Below are 18,056 nucleotides of genomic sequence, written 5' to 3' on the forward strand. Positions count from 1 at the left end.
CCCGGTTCTTCCTCCTTCTATGTCCAGGGTCCCCATTTTTTTTTATAGCACCCACAGGTCCACGGGACCAAGCCTCTGACTCCTCCCCTGCTCTCTAACTCCTCCAGCACCAACATTCCCATTAATGCTCATGTGCGCCAATGCCAACATCATCTCCTACAAGGACTGCAGGAAGGTGTACCCGGTCTTGTTGAAAAAGTACATTATCTGTGCTGCTCCGCCCGTTGGGCTCGCCTACCCCTGCAGAGTGAGTTCCCTCTCTCCACCCCCCCGCCTGACACCCTGGCTCTGACACATTGGAAGCCCCGCCTCCCCTCCTGTGATTGGCTGGGACTCAAGCCAATGTCTACTGAAAATGTGGTTGGTCCTCTCCAAGATAGCATTCATTCCTGCTCTGCCATTGGTCCTCAGAGACAATGAGTCTCTTCCCATTGGCCAAGGTGGAAGGCTGTATCAAGGCTTGATAAGCATGGGATCCATGGGACCTCATTGCTGGTTATTTTGAAATCAAAGCTAATCTGCTCTCTCTCTTGCAGGGTGACTCCGGGAACCCGCTGATTTGTGAAGGTTCCCTGCAAGGCCTGGTGTCCCACGGATACTACCCTTGTATACCCTTTAAGCCAGTGATATACACCCGCCTATGCATGTACAACAAATGGATATATAATACCATGAAAACCAATTCCTAATCTCTCCATGCTTCCATCTGCCATCCCTATGCCCTGAGCAGGAAGTTCCCAGAAATAAAGACATCCATGACTTGCAGCCACACTTGACTTTGTCATTTATTTTGAAAGGCATATGAAAAAGGTCAACAACATTCTAATACAAAATTAAAATTCCACCTGCCACTCCTGCAAAGGAGCAGAGAGGCATGGCCAGGCATCTCCAGACACAGTTAGTGCAGCTGCCATATTGGGTTATTTTTTTTTTTTAATTTTTGGGATTGAATATTGATTGGGGGTGGCACGCTGGAGAGAGGGGATGTGGATGGAGGTTCAGGAGGGCAGGTGTGTGGAGAGCGGCTACAGTGTTTGGACAGGTCCAAGCCTCGGACTGATGAGAGGGCACAGTCCTCTCCTGGCCACGCGCAAGTCCCAGCTTGGAGGGCAGAGCCCTCCCTGCACAGTGACAGCCAGCAGCTGGAGTTGTAAGCTAGAAACTATGGTCCAAACACGTGGCCCCACGTGCTTGAGTGAGATAGGCTGCAAGTGAACAAAGCTTGATCAGGTGCTTGATCAAGGTAGGATCGAAACCCAGGAGAATGTTGTAAACATCTTGAACACACCCTTCCTTTGCCTCATGGCATCTGGCTGTAAAATAAACACAGGTCTTGTAGTTTGTATTGTTGTCGCTAACTCTCCATCAGAGAGGACAACATCCTACCGTGACCCAGCTTTCATTCTCTTGTTTGTCTTTTCTCAATCCTTCACTGCTTCCACTCAGGATCACCCTTGGCCATGCTGGCGAGGCACCGGGGTGTCCCAAAAGCCAGATGTTTTTCTACCTTGTTACTAATGAAGAGAACAGATGAGTCCAGGGGACTGGACTCTTGTGTCTGAGGGAAGAGGGGTCTGGAGGCTTGAACTCTTGGGTCTGAGGGATGTGTGGGATCAGGGCCAGAACTTCTTGTCTAAGAGCGGTGAGTGGCTTGGGGACCAGTGTCCTGGGTTGAGTGAGGAGAGGCCTGTGGGCTTTAACTCTTGAGTTTGCATTAGGAAGGGACTGGAGGGTCCACAGTTTTGTGGATTAAAATCCAAGAAATTCATGCCACCCTCATTATAATGAAAGCGATTCAAAAGTGCTTCAATGTGGAAGAGTCACTTAAGTCAGAATAAAGCTATGATATACAACATTATACAACAGAATAAAAGAGGAGTAAGCATTCTAAGAGAAACAATTGTCCAAGTCTTTTAAAATTTATTTTTAAAATAAAAAAAAATATTTTTTTTTTGTCTTTTGGTTAATTCTCATCTGAGGATGATTTTCCATGGATTTTTAGAGAGAGTGAAAGAGAGAGGGAAAGACAGAGAGAAACAAGGATGTGAGAGTGAAACATCGATTGGTTGCCTATTGCAGGAGCTGATGAGGGCAGAGCCTGGGAGGAGCCTGCAACCAAGGTACATGCTCCTTGTTTCAAACTCAGGACCCTTTGGTCTGCAGGCCAATGCTCTATCCACTGAATCAAACCAACTAGGGCTGTTCAAGACGTTCTATAGAGAAAATAAGATGTCTCATTAGATACTGTTCAGATATTTTAGTTAGACATACATACTATGTATAGAAATCAAAGTATAATAAGTGAAAAACAGTACATATTTAGAAGGTGGAGTTAGGAAAGCCTTCTCTTGAGATTCATACCCCAATAGTAGGGTTGGGTTCAGGCTCAAAGACATGTCCAGGATTCAGCCTGACAAGTTCCCACAAGCGGCTCAGAGTTCTTGTGTAAGTTCCAGGCCACCCCTGAGAGGGGCAGAGGGCAAGAAAATTGGCCACAGGGGAGGACCCAGGGCACAGCCCATCCTGAGCCCTGCAGGGAGGTCCTTGGCTCCTGGTCCTGCCCCTCAGCGCCAGTACCTGGTCACGCCGTTCGTAGCTGCCACCAAGGATGGTGGAGCTGGAACGTGCTGGGGCCAACCCGCTGACCTGGCCTCAGGAATGAGTTGGCAGTAGAGTGTGGGCATATGGCCTGAGATGCCTCCCGGGTTCCAGATAAGGGCAAATGCAGGCAATGTAACCCAAGAGCTGGGTTCGCCTGAACTCCAGGATCCTCATAGTTGGAATGGGGCAGGTGTGCTATAAGAGGGCCACTCTTCACAGGGCTGGACACAGCGAATTACAACCCAGGCGGAGGACCAGACCAGACCCATTGCAGGTGAGAGGAAATCCCATTTAGGATGGGGCAGGTGTGTCTGCATGGACAGCTCACTCTTGCTCTTGAAGGCAGAGCAGTAGAGATCTGATTTTCGGGTTGTGAGAGGAGGGGCTGCAGGGCTTTAATTTTGGGTCTTTTACCTAAAAGGAACTTGGGACATGGAATTATGAATGGGGAAGAATAGAAAGACTTTTGATTATAAATGGGGAGGGACAGAAAGCTCGACCTCTAGGTGCCTCTGCATCGTAGGGTGTCTCTGGCCTGGACTTCTGGGTCTGAAGGAGGAGGGGGTGCAGACAGGGACTCCTCGGTCTGAGGGAGGAGGTGGGTGCAGACTGGGGACTACTGGGTCTGAGTGAAGAGAAGGGACCTGGAGACCAGGAATCCTGCTTCCGGAACTCTCTGTCTTTCCACCCCCAGCAGAAGACGCCTTTCTCTGTGGCAGCTACAGAGGCTCAGACAGGACACATGGCAGGTCCCCTGCTCCAGCTCCTGTTGCTCCTACTGCTGTCCTTAGCCCTGGGTTCTCCTGAACAAACAGGTGAGGACCAGCCTGGGAGTCCCAACCTTGCACCCAGGCCTCACAGTTCCCCACCTCCCCTCTCCAGGGTCCTCTCTTTCCAAGGAGCCACTGAGTCAGGACCCTCCCCTGCAGCAGCCTCATTCCATGGAGACTCAACCCCTGGGCTGTGGCCCCTTTCTTCCTGCTCCCTCCTGACTCCTGGGCTCTGGGTTCCCTCCAGGCTGCTCCCCGCCCTCCGTGTCTCTCTCATCAGAAGCTGGGGTTGCCTCCAGACCAGCTGCTGCCCTGGGTTTCTGTGCTGGCTCCCCCCATCTCTTTCCATCTCTGTCTGGAGCCGTCTCTACCCTGTGCTCCATGCCTGCCTCTGCCCTTCCCCATGACACTCTGTCTTTCTTTCTCCATCACTGTCTCTGGGAATTCATCTACTTTAGACTGATGCCTGCTGCCCATGCTTTCCCCCATGTCTCCATCCAGCCCAGGACACTGGGGAAAGGATTATTAAAGGAGTTGCATGTCCAAGAGGCAAGCATCCCTGGCAGGTGGCCCTGTATTACAACAACACATTCTTGTGTGCAGGCGTGCTGATCAACAAGCGGTGGGTGCTCACTGTTGCCCACTGCTGCAAGAGGTACAGGCCGAGGGAGCCACAGGGAGGTCCTTCTCTCTGCCTTTCTCTGTCTCTCTTCTTCCCTCCCCTCCCCACATCTCCCCTTCCCTCCGCTCCCCTCTTCTTCTCTCTTTCTTCTCTCTCTCCCCTCCCCCTCCTCTCTCTCTTTTTCTCTCTCCCTCTCTCTATCTTGGCTTTTCTCCCCCTAACTCTGGGTCTATGTCCCCCCATCTCAATCACAGTGTCTCCCACTCAATGTTGCTTTTATTCCTCAAGTGACTACCTTGTGCAAATGGGCAGTGACCATCTGAATATTGGAACAGTCCAGCAGATCTGGGCCACAGAGTCCTTCGTCCACCCCCAGTATGACAATCGCACCTATGATCATGACCTCATGCTCGTGAAGCTGAGCAGCCCGGCCAAGCTCTCGCCCAATGTGAGGACAATCAATATACCATCCAGCTGCAAATTCCCTGGGGCGAGCTGTACTGTCTCTGGCTGGGGCGTCACCTCCATGGATGTAGGTGAGGCTGCCTCTGGGACCCCAGTCACCAAGGTCCCAGCCCCCTTCTTCCTCGGGCCACAGATACAGGGGACAGACCTGAGGTTCCAGAGCCCCTTCACCTGTGATCTCACACCCAGGAAGCCAGACCACCAGGCCCTGCAGGGTCAGACCCAGGAAGCCTGACCTTTAGACATACCGCCCCCAGTTCCCATAATCCTTGGATCCCAGGCCTCCATTCCACAGAGCCAGGAGTCTTGGCCTTCAGATGCCTTCTCTGTCAGACAAAGGAGACCTGGTCCCCAGCCCCCTCTGCCCAGGAGGTGTCCCTCCATGCCAGCTCCTCTTCCTTCCATCAGTAGAGCTGCCACTAGAACCTGCTGGGGCCAACCTGCTGACCTGGCCTCAGGAATGAGGGTGGAGGTAGAGTGCAGGCATATGAGCTGCCTCCAGGGTTCCAGATAAAAGCAAATGCAGGTAAGGTAACCCCAGAGCTGGGTTCGCCTGAACTCCAGGCCCCTGAGTTGGAGAGGGGCAGGTGTGCTATAAGGGGGCCACTCTGCACAGTACGTTCAAACCCAGGAGTTCAGACACAAGTCCTTTCCTTCCAACGACCCGAGAGTCCAAGAAATAGGGCCCTTTTCATAACCCTTGTATTGGGTCATCCGGTTCTTCCTCCTTCCATGTCCAGGGTCCCCATTTTTTTTACATCAGCACCCACAGGTGCACGGGACCAAGCCTCTGACTCCTGCCCCCCACTCCGTAACTTCTCTAGGAGCAACCCAACCATTACAGCTCATGTGCGCCAATGTCAGCATCATCTCCTACAACCAATGCAAGGTGTTCTTCCCCACCGTGTTGAAAAAGTACATGATCTGTGCTACTGACCCCGATGGGCACACCACCTCCTGCGAAGTGAGTCCCCTCCTCCTCCGCCTGCCCTGGTTCTTGCTTCTTCTCAGCCCACGCCTGTCTCTCCCCGTCCATCCAGTGCCCCAGGGCCTGACCCTGGTACTGAGTCTTCCCTCACCCCTTACCAGGCCCACTTCCCTGGCTCTCTCTCCTCAGTTCTCTGCTGGGGTCAGGGTGGGAGCCCACGGGGGCCTGCGTGGCCTTGGGGGAGGGCACAGAGCTGAAGGATAGAATCTGAGGGTGGGAAATGAGGCTGGGATGACTGGGGAGAGAAATGAGGCATGGTCTAAAACAGTGTTTCCCAAACTTCTCTCATGATGAGAATCACCTGGTGGAGTTGTTAAAACACAGATTCCTGAATCCCAACTAAGAAGTGCTAAACTAGAATTTTTGGGAACATATAGGTAAAATTGTATACTTAACTAGTGCTCTAAGCAATTTAGTTTAGCACTTCTTAGTTGGGATTCAGGAATCTGTAGTTTAACAACTCCACCAGGTGATTCTCATCATGAGAGAAGTTTGGGAAACACTGGTCTAAAAGCACAAGCTTTCAGGGCACACGGAAAGCTTGGTGACATATGTAAAACATAATCTATGATAAGCAAAACATCAAAATGTTCAACAAAGAGCAACCAGAATGGACTGGATTTCCCATTTGCTTCGGGCTTCTTTGTGGTTCAGAACAGCATGGGAATGAGCCAGTCTTTATCTAAAACTGGAATACCGCCCTAGCCGGTTTGGCTCAGTGGATGGAACGTAGGCTGAAGGGTCCTGGGTTGGATTCCAGTCAAGGGCACATGCCCAGGTTGCAGGCTCCATCCCCAGGAGGGCTCAAGCCAATGTCTTCCGAGAAACTGGGTGGTCCTCTCCTGGATAGTATTCATTCCTGCTCTGCCATTGGTCTGCAGAGACCATGCGTCTCTTCCCATTGGCCAGGGTGGAAGGCTGTCTTCTGGCAGGATCAAGGCTTGATAAGCATGGGGTCCATGGGACCTCCTTGCTGGTTATTTTGACATAAAATATAATCTGCTCTCTCCCCTCCAGGCTGACTTGGGGAGCCCACTGATGTGCGAAGGTTCCCTGCAAGGCCTGGTGTCCAGCGGATACTACCCTTGTAAACCACCCTTTGAGCCAGTGATATACACCCGCCTATGCATGTACCGCAAATGGATAATTAGAACCATGAAAACCAATTCCTAATCTCTCCACGCTTCCATCCGCCATCCCTATGCCCTGAACAGGAACTTCCCAGAAATAAAGACATCCATGACTTGCAGCCACACTTGACTTTATCATTTCTTTCAAAGTCAAATGAAAACATCAACAACATTCTAGTAAAAAAATTAAAATTTCCAAAACACCTATGAGCTAAACATAAAACACACACACACACACACACACACACACACACATATAAATAAATAAATAAATAAATAAATAAATAAATAATAGGTGTTGGTAAAGATGCAGGGAGACCCACAGTGTTCTCCAGTAGAACTGTAAACTGCTACCATTTTTATGACAGGAGGCGAGGCAAGGTGAATCCAGAGTCTCATTCATCACGTTTGACCTAGTAATTCTGGTAAATCCGAACTGTGGGCAAGGTTTGAATGCATCACAACACTATTGGTCATAGCAAAGCAGTGGAAACTCTGAACATGTCCCAAATTATTCAGTAGTTTATGTCAGCAACGAACGGATGTGGGTCAGGAAACACCTGAAGCTGTTCAGGATAATAATTATGCAGAACTGTTGGTGTGGTATCAGAATGTGTATGCTCTCTGATGTTAAATGGGGGAGGGGGGAGAAACAAAAACAGTATATGTGTGGGATCCTCACCGTGTCCAATGAAATATTCACAGAAGGAAGAGCATGCACCCAACTGCCTTGAACAGAGTCGGGGGTGCCTCCTTCCTTTCCTTTCCCTTCCTGTGCCCATGCACCTCTACATCCTGAAAAATATGGGTGGGGACCTCTGAGGAGTCAAGGGTGGGGCAAGACCTTCACAGAGGGAGGTGAAAAAGGAAAACATATTTCCCAGCCCTTGGTATTATCCATCGAGAGAGAGAGAGAGAGAGAGAGAGAGAGAGAGAGAGAGAGAGAGAGAGAGAGAGAAGAAGAAGAAGAAGAAGAAGAAGAAGAAGAAGAAGAAGAAGAAGAAGAAGAAGAAGGGAAGGAGGAGGAGGAGGAGGAGAAGGAGGAGGGGGAAAGGAGAAGAGGAATGCCTATATGATCAGTCAGTAAATCTTACCTCCAGTGAGACCTGCTCATTGGTTTTGTGCATCTGGAATAAGAACAACTTTAATATATTTTATTAATTTTTTACAGAGAGGAAGGGAGAGAGCTAGAAACATCAATGAGAGAGAAACATCCATCAGCTGCCTCCTGCACAACCCCCACTGAGAATGTGCCTGCCCTTAACCTGAATCAAACCTGTGACCCTTTAGTCTGCAGGCCGACGCTCTATCCACTGAGCCAAAGTGGTTAGGGCAAGTACAACTTTAAATGTCAGATGACCATCTCTCCGGAGCGTCAAATACCCTGGTACTGAGGGGAGAGGACCCCATCCCTCCTGATTTTACCTTTTACCCGAATAACCTGGCAAACGATTTATATGAGACGTCACCCATCCTGCATCGCCTGTAAGAGAAACACGCATGTCTCCGTTGCACGTTGTATCCAATCCTAGGTAGTTCCCCACCTTATTTTTTTAAATTTCAACCAGAGGACTATCTCCTTGCAGAGAATTCCACCTGCACACTCCTGCAAAGGAGCAGAGAGGTGTGGCCAGGCATCTCTGGCCAGAGTTAGTGCAACTGCCATGTTGTGTTATTTTGTTTTATATATACTTATATATCTTTGCGATTGAATATAGATTTGGGGTGGCATGCTGGAGAGAGTGGATGTGGATGGAGGGTCGGGAGGGCAGGTGTGTGGAGAGCGGCTACAGCGTTTAGACTGATAAGAGGGCACAGTCCTCTCCTGGCCACGTGCAAGTCCCAGCTTGGAGGGCAGAGGCCTCCCAGCACAGTGACAGCCAGCAGCTGGAGTTGTAAGCTAGAAGCTATGGTCCGAACACGTGGCCCCACGTGCTTGAGTGAAATAGGCTGCAAGTGAACAAAGCTTGATCAGGTGCATGTAATTGAGTATAATCAAAAGCCATGAAAATGTTGTAAACATCTTGGCCACGCCCTTCCTTTGACTCGTGGCATCTGGCTATAAAATAAAGACATGGCTTGTAGTCTGTGTCTCTGTCTCTGTCGCTAGCTCTCCGTCCTGAAGCAATCCATCAGAGGGGAGAACATCCCACCGAGACCTAGCTTTTCTCAATCCTTCACCTCCTCAACTCGGGTTCACCCTTGGCCATGCTGGTGAGACACCGGGGTGCCCCCGAACCCAGATATTTTCTACACTGTTACTAATGAAGAGAACAGATGAGTCCAGGGGCCTGGACTCTCATGTCTGAGGTAAGAGGGGCCTGGAGGCTTGAACTCTTGGGTCTGAGGGATGTGTGGGATCGGGGCCAGAAGTTCTTGTCCAAGAGCGGAGTGACTGGGGACCAGTGTCCTGGGTTGAGTGAGGAGAGGCCTGTGGGCTTTCACTCTTGGGTTTGCATTAGAAAGGGACTGGAGTGTCCACAGTTTTGTGCCTGAGAAAAAGAGGATGAAAGTTCAGAATGTGGGGTTTGGGAGAGAAGGTTATTGGGTTCCAGGACCCTGGCCTGGGTCTGAGATATGAGTGATCTTGGGTTTTGAACTACTGGGTCTGAGAAATAGAAGGAAAAAAAAGTGGCCTGGGTACCAAACCACCCAGGTCTGAAAGAGGGGGCTGGGGACTTAGACTCCTGGGTCTGAGGGAGGAGGGGCTGGGGGCCTGGACTCCTGGGTCTGAGGGAGGAGGGGCTGGGGGCCTGGACTCCTGGGTCTGAGGGAGGAGGGGCTGGGGGCCTGGACTTCTGTGTCTGAGGGTGGAGGGGCTGGGGGCCTGGACTCCTGTGTCTGAGGGAGGAGGGGCTGGGGGCATGGACTCCTGGGTCTGAGGGAGGAGGTATTAGGGAGCCTGGACTCCTAGACTTTGTGAGAGGAGGGCTCTTGGTTTCCTCTCTGCAGATTACTGGTGTCTTCAGAATTTCTTCAATATGTGGGTGCTTAGTTGGGGGTTAAAGGAGACTCAAACGAGGACAGGAATGTGGAGAGCCAAACCAGTTAGTGCCGTGGTTGGCAACCTGCCATTTGTGAGCCACGTGCATCTCTTTGGCCCCTTGAGTGCGGCTCTTCCACGAAACACCACGGCCTGGGCGAGTCTATGTTGAAGAAGTGGCATTAGAAGAAGTTTCAGTTTAAAAAATGTGGCTCTCCACAGAAATTTCAATCATTGTACTATTAGTATTTGGCTCTGTCGACTCATGAGTTTGCCGACCACTGGGTGAGGGCAAGAACAACTTTAAATGTCAGATGATCTTCTCTCCGGGGCTGCAGGAACAAATACTCTGGTACTGAAAGGAGAGCACCCCATCCCTCCTGATGGTTATCTTTTACCCGAATAACCTGGTAAAGGATTTCCTCACTCAGGGATGGGGGACAGGGCAGTCCATGGATGCTGATATTTCTATGTGGAAGGGGTAAGTCTTTGGGGAGACCACCCATCAGTCAGCAGGGTCTGCAGTGCGGTTGCTCAGGGAGCCCAGGAGGCCAGGCATCTGGAGACCTTGACAGGCTCGGAGGCACGGGGGAATCCCCACTCCTCCCTCTCTTCCCTCTTCCAGAGGCCCCTCCCTCCAATTCTGGTAGAACCCACCTACCCCAGTTTTCACACACACCCCCCCTTGTTCTCTCTCTTACTCCAGATGCGGGTGCTCACTTGTGTCAGGGCCTGGGTGGACTCCTGTGTCCTATCAGCATGCCAACTCTGGCCTTTTTTTTTTTTTTTAATGTATTTTATTGATTGTTCCATAGAGAGGAAGAGAGAGGGATAGAGAGCTAGAAACATCAATGAGAGAGAAACATCAATCAGCTGCCACCTGCACATCTTTTCCTGGAGATGTGCCCGCAACCATTGTACGTGCCCTTGACCGGAATTGAACCTGGGACCCTTCAGTCCGCAGGCCGATGCTCTATCCACTGAGCCACACCGGTGAGGGCAACTCTGGCCTTTCTGAAAACCTGCTCCCACCCCTCCTAGTTTGACACCTGTGCTGAGAACCACTTTCACATCCTTTTGCACACTGGTGATGTAGGCATTTCTCTCTCTCTCTCTCTCTCTCTCTCTCTCTCTCTCTCTCTCTCTCTCTCTCTCTCATGAGTGGGGAAAAACTGAGGGCTAGGAAATGGACAGAAACACGTCACTGTATCACAGGGGCCAGGAGGCAGAGTTAGGGTTCACAGTCAGTTACATTGTCCCCTTCCCACCTCCCTCTGCGAAGGTCTCTTCTCCCCAGCCTTGTCTCCTCAGAGGTCCCCCCCCCCCCGTATTTTTCAGATTGTACAATAGAAGGGCATAGGCACAGAACAGGAAACACGAAGAAGAAGGCACCCACGACTCCATCCACAGACAGTCTGGTCCTTGTTCCGTGAGATAATTGTTCTGTGAATATTTCCTTTGACAAGGTGAGGCTCATTGCCTTTATGTGTGTGTGTGTGTGTGTGTGTGTGTGTGTGTATTGTATCTCCCCTGTTTTCATTGAACATCAGAGAGCATGCACCTTATTGTGTGACACCAACAGTTCTGCATAATTATTACCCCGAGCAGCTGCATGTGTCTCCTGACCCACATCTGCTTGTTGCTGACATAAACCATTGAATAATTTGGGACATGTTCCCACGGCTTTGCTATGACCAATAGTGTTTTGATGCATTCAAACCTTGCCCACATTTCGGATTTACCAGAATTACCAGGTCCAACGTGATAGGTCCTCCCTTCCCCCAACTGGTGGACGGAGTGTGATGTAAATTCCACCTGCAGCCGGACTTTCCTAAGCACCTAACCAGGCACTTTCTATGGACTGTACATTGAACCACCAATCAGCACCTGCCAAATACCCTAAGTCCCTGATTCATAGGTCCCTAACTATGTGCCTTACATGAAACTACCAATCAGCGTGTGCTGAGTGCCCTAAGCCCCATCCCTTCCCTTTCCTCCCCTCAAAAGGCATGTTCACCCCGGCACATGTGCTCTCTCTCCTTGGAAGGCAGCCCGGCAGGGGACTTCTCCGCCAATAAAGCCTGTGTCCTGGTCTCCTGGTCTCCTGGTCTCCAGCCTCTGTCTCATCTTTCAAAAAGTGATAAATGAGACTCTGGATTCACCTTCTGTCCTAAAAATGGTAGCAGTTTACAGTTCTACTGGAGAACACTGCAGGTCTCCCTGCATCCTCACCAGCACTAACGTTTTTCTGATTAGTGCATAGATATTGATAATTTTATTATTTGATTAGGATATCGTTGACATTTTTTTAAATGTAACTTTGAGAAATGATGAAGTCAAATATGGCTGCAAGTCATGGGCGTCTTTATTTCTATGAATTTCCTGTTCGGGGCATAGGGACAGAGAGATTAGCAACTGTTTATCATGGTTTCAAATATCCACTTGCTGTACTTGCACACGTGGATGTAGATGATGGGGTCGAAGGGTGGGCGACACGGGAAATAATCGGAGGACACCAGGCCTTGCAGGGTTCCTTGGCAGATCAGCGGGCTCCCCGCGTCCCCCTGCAGGGGAGAGAGCAGATTAGCTTTGATTTCAAAATAACCAGCAAGGAGGTCCCACAGACTCATGTTTATCAAGCCTTGATCCTGCCAGAACACAGCCTTCCACCCTGGCCAATGGGAAGAGACGCCTGGTCTCTGCGGACCAATGGCAGAGCAGGAATGGATGCTATCTTGGAGAGGACCAACCAGGTTTTCTGAAGACATGGGCTTGAGTCCCGGCCAATCACAGGGAGGGGGCGGGGCTTCCAGGGTGTCAGAGCCCCATTTATTTGTCAAGCCCCTGGGAGAGGAAGCATTACCTTCAGGAAATCCCATGTGTTTCCTTACCCAGGGATGGGGACAGGGTAGTCCTGGAAACTGGGGCTGGGACCAGTGCCCTAATTTACAGGCTCTAGTGCAAAATAAAGGTACCGACCGCCAGGTTCAAGAAGATGAAGTTTAAGAAAAGCAAGTGCGTTGAACGAAAGTGCAGGGCTGTCGCGAGTTTGCGACTCTGTGTCCCTGCCCAGTTTGCAGAGTTGTGAATCAGGCCCTCAGCGGGAGGTCAAGGGGAACGCCCCCTCCCCCATTTTAAAGAACACACAGCGCTGTCCCATCACCTCTCTTTCTAACACACACTGCTTTACCGCCCCTGAAAGCTGAGAGTGCACATGGGAGCAAAGATAGTGGGGGTCTAAAGAGGGAAGGAGAGAGAGGGGGTGGGGGGGACACGAACACAGAGGAAACCAGGAAATGAAATGAGGTGCGAGGGGAGGTGAGGCTAGCTGATTCTGAGGGACAGGGAGGAGGTTGGAGAGATGAGGAAGTGGGGGTGGGGAGAGAGACAGGAGAATTCAGAATTAGAACCTGATACACAGACATAGAAGCAGGGCACGAGCCTCAGGCACATGTCAGCGACTGCATTTTAAAGCATGTTTTACAAATAGAATTTAATACGAAAAAAAAAAATCCACGTGGAACCGGGAATTCCAGTGTTCGATAAAGACTGGGCCAATACGGTGCTCCTCTGAGCCACAGAGGCGCCAAAGCAAATAGGAAACCCAGCCGGTCTGGTTCCTATTTTTTGTTGAAAATCCTGATGTTTGACTCACCGTGGGCTATGTTTTACATATGTCATGGGAACACGATCTATCAGGTCACGGAGCTTTCCGTGTGCCCTGAAAGCTGGTCCTTGTAGCCAGGTTCTCAGAAGACATTGGCCTGAGCCCTCCTGGGGGTGGAGCCTGCAACCTGGGCATGTGCCCTTGACTGGAATCCAACCCAGGACCCTTCAGCCTACATTCGACCCACTGAGCCAAGCCGGCTAGGGTGGTAGTCCAGTTTTAGATAAAGACTGGCTCATCCTCGGGCTGTTCTGAACCACATAGAAGCCCAAAAGCAAACGGGAAACGAATTCCATTCTGGTTGCTCTTTGTTGAACATTCTGATATTTGGCTCACCGTGGATTATGTTTTACATAATCACGGAACTTTCTGTGTGCCCTGAAAGCGTGTCCTTGTGACCCATACCTCACTGCCCTCCCCACATCGTCCCGGCCCCATTTCCCACCCCCAGGTTCTATCCTTCAGCTTTGTGCCCACCCCCAAGGCCACGCCAGCCCCCGTGGGCTCCCACCCTGATCCGGGCAGAGGACGGAGGAGAGAGAGCCAGGGAAGTGGGCCTGGTAAAGGGTGAGGGAAGGCTCAGCCCCAGGGTCAGCCCCCCCCCCCCCCGACACAGGATAGAGGGGGGAGACAAGCCCAAGAGGAAGCAGGACCCAGGGCAGGCAGGTGGGGGAGGAGGGGACTCACTTTGCAGGCGAAAGACTTTCGGTCCACGGGGGCCGCGCAGATGGTGTATTTCTTCAGCACCGTCGGGTAGTCCTTCCTGCATTCCTTGAAAGGGACGAGGTTGACGTTCGAGCACATGAGTGCGATTGGGTGTCCTACAGCTGGGGAAGTGAGCGGGAAGTCAGGGCCTGGGCCCGGTGGACCCACGGGCGCTGATGTAAAGGAATGGGGGCCCTGGCTATTGGAAGAGGATGGGCTGGAGTGACTCAATACGACGGACCTGGAAAGGGTCCTGTGGGACTGCTGGTCCTGAGCAAGGAGGGGACTTGTGTCTGAACTCCTGGGTTTGAGGGTGAGGGGGTGCTGAGGCCAGGGACTCCTCTGTTTAAGGGAGGAGGCGTTGCATGTGAGCAAAGATATTGGGGGTCTAAAGAGGGAAGAGGAGAGAGAGGGGGGGGGGTAATGCTTCCTCTCCCAAGATCTCTATAAATAAATGGGGCTCTGACTTCCTGGAAGTCCCGCCCCCCCCTCCCTGTGATTGGCTGGCTGTAGGCCAATAATGGTGAGTCTGATGGTGGAGGGGGCTAAGGGCCTGGGCATTTGGGTCTGCATGGGGACGTGGCTGGGGCTCTAACCTTGGTCTTGGGGGACGGAGGCCTGGGATCCGAGGTTTATGGGACTGGGGGAGGGGTGTCTAAAGGCCAGGGCTCCTGGGTCTGGCTGAGGGAGGAGGAATATGTGGGTCTGGGATCTTGGGTTTGTTACCTATACCCTTTTAAAAAATTATATATATATTTGTGTTTTTAAAGAGAGAAAGAGAGAGGGATAGAGAGTTAGAAACACCGATGAGAGAGAAACATCATCAGCTGACTCCTCCACGCCCCCTACTGGGGATGTGCCCGCAACCAAGGTGCATGCCCTTGACTGGAATCGAGCCCAGGACCATTCAGTCCGCAGGCAGACGCTCTATCCGCTGAGCCAAACCTCTTTCGGCTGTTGCCTGTATCCTGTGTCTTAGGGAGAAAGGAGCTGTGGGCTGGGCTATTCCTGAGCCTCAGAGGCAGCCTTACAGACATCCATGGTGATACTGCCCCAGCCGGAGACAGTACAGCTCTTCCTGGGCAGTCTGCAGGTTGTGGGCACGTTGATGGTCATCACGGTGGGCGAGAGCTTGGCGGGGCTGCTCAGCTTCACGAGCATGATGTTGTGGACATCCGTTGTTACGTCATACCGGGGGTGGACATAGGTCTCGGTGGCCCTGATCTTCTGGGCATTTGGATTAACCAGAAGATCAGTGCCCATTTGCACGATGAACTCACTTGGAGAGAAAGAAAAAGGCAACGTTGAGTGGGAGACGCTGTGATTGAGATGGGGGAACACAGACCCAGAGTTAGGGGAACAGAAGCCGAGAGAGAGGGGGGGGGGGGGGGGGGCGGGGCAATTGGGTCTCAAAAGAACTGTTGGCCAAGAAGGAAACTCACTACAGACGGATTGGTATGCCTTTCAGCATAACGATTATTGTTTGTCTCATTTTCGATTCTTATAATATTTCCAGTAGGACATGATCTCACTCATCTAGGGGGAATGTTGAACAACCTAGACTGATGAACAAGAACAGACCCAGAGATAAGGAGCCATGGGTCAGACTGCTGGACCTCAAAGGGAGGGTGGGGATAAAAGGGAGAGATCTACCAAAGAATGTATGTGCACACATATGAGCCTAACCAGTGGTCAAGGACAATAAGGATGTGGGGGCATGAGTGGAGAGGGTGGGGGATTGGAATGGGGGGTTGAGGACAAATATGTGATACCTTAATCAATCAGTAAATTTAAAAAAAAGGGGGGGGATGAGATCACAGTGTCAGAAGATGGTTACAGGGGAAAAAATAGAGACCGACCTCCCTGTGGCTCCCCCGTTCTGTACCTCCTGCGGCAGTGGGCAACGGTGAGCACCCACCGCCGGTGGATCAGCACGCCTGCACACTGGAACACGTTGTTGTGATACAGGGCCACCTGCCAGGGGTGGGTGCCTCTTGTACATACAACTCCATTAATAATCCTTTCCCCAGTGTCCTGGGCTGGAGGGAGACACGGAGAATCATGGGTAGCAGGCATCAGTTCAGAACAGATGAATTCCCAGAGACAGTGATGAAGAGAGACACAAAGAGAGGGGGGAGAAGGGCAGAGGCAGGCATGGAGCATAGGGCAGAGACAGCTGCGGACAGAGATTGAGAGAGACGGGGGGAGCCTGCTCAGAAACCCAGGGCACCTGCTGGTCTGGAGGCAACTCCAGCTTCTGATGAGAGACATGGAGGGCGGGAAGCAGCCTGGAGGGCACCCAGAGCCCAGGAGTCAGGAGGGAGCAGGAAGAAAGGGGCCACAGCCCAGGGGTGGAGTCTCCATTGGACGAGGCTGCTGCAGGGGAGGGTCCTGACTTGGGGGCTCCTTGGAGAAGAGGGGGCTCTGGAGAGGGAAGTGGGAGACTGTGAGGCCCCGGGGCAAGGTCAGGACTTTCAGGCTGGTCCTCACCGGCTTCTGCAGCAGATCCCAGGGCTAAGGACAGCAGGAGGAGCAGCAGGGGCTGGAGCAGGGGGCCTGCCATGTGTCCTGTCTGAGCCTCTGTGGCTGCCACAGAGGAAGGGCCTCTTCTGCTGGGGCTGGAAAGACAGAGAGTTCCGGAAGCAGGACTCCTGGTCTCCGGGTCCCTTCTCTTCGCTCAGACCAGGAGCCCCAACCTCCCCCCTCAGACCCAGGAGCCCCCAGTCTGCACCCACCTTCTCCCTCAGACCCAGGAGCCCCATCGGCACCCACCTCCCCCCCTCAGACCCCGCAGCCCCAGTCTGCACCCACCTTCCCCCTCAGACCCAGGAGCCCCCAGTCTGCACCCACCTCCCCCCTCAGACCCCGCAGCCCCAGTCTGCACCCACCTTCTCCCTCAGACCCAGGAGACCCATCGGCACCCACCTCCCCCCTCAGGCCCAGGAGCCCCAGTCTGCACCCACCTTCCCCCTCAGGCCCAGGAGCCCCAGTCTGCATCCACCTCCCCCTTAGATCCAGAAGTCCAGGCCAGAGACACACTTCCATGCAGAGGCACCTAGGGGCCAGGCTTTCTGTCCCTCCCATTTATAATCGAAAGCCTTTCTGTTCTTCCCCATGTATAATTCCATGTCCCAAGTTCCTTTTAGGTAAATGACCCAAAACTCCAGCCCTGCAGCCCCTTCTCTCACTACCTAAAAATCGGGCCTCTACTGCTCTGCCTTCAAGAGCAAGAGTGGGCTGTCCATCCAGACACACCTGCCCAACCCCAAATGGGATTTTTCTCACCTGCAGTGGCTCTGGTCTGGTCTGGTCTTCAGCCTGGGTTGGAATCCAGCTGTGTCCAGCCCTGTGCAGAGTGGCCCTCTTATAGCACACCAGCCCCACTCCAACTCTCATGGTCCTGCAGTTCAGGTGACCCCAGCTCTGGGGTTATCTTACCTGCATTTGTTCTTATCTGGAACCCCGGAGGCAGATCAGGCCATATGCCTGCACTCTACCTCCATCCTCATTCCTGAGGCCAGGTCAGATGCTTGGCCCCAGCAGATTCCTGCTGTATCATCCCTGGTGGCAGCTACGAAGGGCGTGACCAGGTACTGGCGCTGAGGGGCAAGAGCAGGAGTCATGGACCTCCCTGCAGGGCTCAGGATGGACTGTGCCCTGGGTCCTCTTCTGTGGCCAATGTCCTTGCCCTCTGCCCCTCTCTGTGAGCCACTTGTGGGAACTTGTCAGGCTGAATCCCGGATGTGTCTTTGACCCTCATATTGGGGTATGAATCTCAAGAGAAGGCTTTTCTAACTCCACTGACTATATATGTACTGTTTTTCACTTAGTCTGTGTCTCATATTATACTTTTATTTCTATTTTTTAATATATTTTATTGATTTTTTACAGAGAGGAAGGGAGAGGGCTAGAGAGTTAGAAACACCGATGAGAGAGAAACATCATCAGCTGCCTCCTCCACGCCCCCTACTGGGGATGTGCCCGCAACCAAGGTGCATGCCCTTGACTGGAATTGAACCTGGGACCCTTGAATCCACAGGCCGACGCTCTATCCACTGAGCCAAACCGGTTAGGGCCATATACTTTTGTTTCTATACATACTATGTATGTGTGTGTGTAACAAAA

At 52.0% G+C, this 18,056-nt stretch overlaps 2 protein-coding genes and 1 long non-coding RNA gene across 4 annotated transcripts in view; 1 reads left to right on the forward strand and 2 right to left on the reverse strand.

The window, feature by feature from the left end:
* Positions 1 to 18,056, forward strand: part of LOC118714919 (kallikrein-7) — a 75,178-nt gene that overhangs the window by 8,005 nt on the left and 49,117 nt on the right. The window lies entirely within an intron of this gene.
* LOC118714930 (kallikrein-7) lies at positions 11,922 to 16,007 on the reverse strand. Its single transcript, XM_036430407.2, has 4 exons — positions 15,817 to 16,007; positions 14,963 to 15,210; positions 13,914 to 14,053; positions 11,922 to 12,123 (listed from the first exon to the last, which is right to left on the reverse strand). Exons 1-4 carry the CDS (start codon positions 16,005 to 16,007, stop codon positions 11,968 to 11,970), a joined length of 735 nt encoding a protein of 244 aa, XP_036286300.2. The 3' UTR covers positions 11,922 to 11,967.
* On the reverse strand, positions 16,431 to 17,529 carry LOC123652029. 2 transcript variants are annotated; one of them, XR_006741053.1, is made up of 3 exons: positions 17,429 to 17,529; positions 17,217 to 17,277; positions 16,431 to 16,549 (listed from the first exon to the last, which is right to left on the reverse strand). It is a non-coding gene; the product is annotated as an uncharacterized LOC123652029 (long non-coding RNA). The 2 variants fall into 2 exon arrangements; XR_006741052.1 differs by lacking the exon at positions 17,429 to 17,529 and having other exon boundaries at positions 17,217 to 17,407.

This window comes from Pipistrellus kuhlii, unplaced genomic scaffold, assembly GCF_014108245.1.
Source record: "Pipistrellus kuhlii isolate mPipKuh1 unplaced genomic scaffold, mPipKuh1.p scaffold_m20_p_108, whole genome shotgun sequence".
NCBI lineage: Eukaryota > Metazoa > Chordata > Mammalia > Chiroptera > Vespertilionidae > Pipistrellus > Pipistrellus kuhlii.

Bases quoted from the DNA above. Each gene is read 5' to 3' on its own strand.
- LOC118714930 (XM_036430407.2), bottom strand. From the start codon at position 16,007: ATGCCTGCTACCCATGATTCTCCGTGTCTCCCTCCAGCCCAGGACACT. The intron at 15,211-15,816 runs GTACAGAACGGG...TTTCTCTCCAAG, and splicing joins GTTGCCCACTGCCGCAGGAG to TGAGTTCATCGTGCAAATGG. The intron at 12,124-13,913 runs GTGAGTCCCCTC...TCTCCCCTGCAG, and splicing joins GAAAGTCTTTCGCCTGCAAA to GGGGACGCGGGGAGCCCGCT.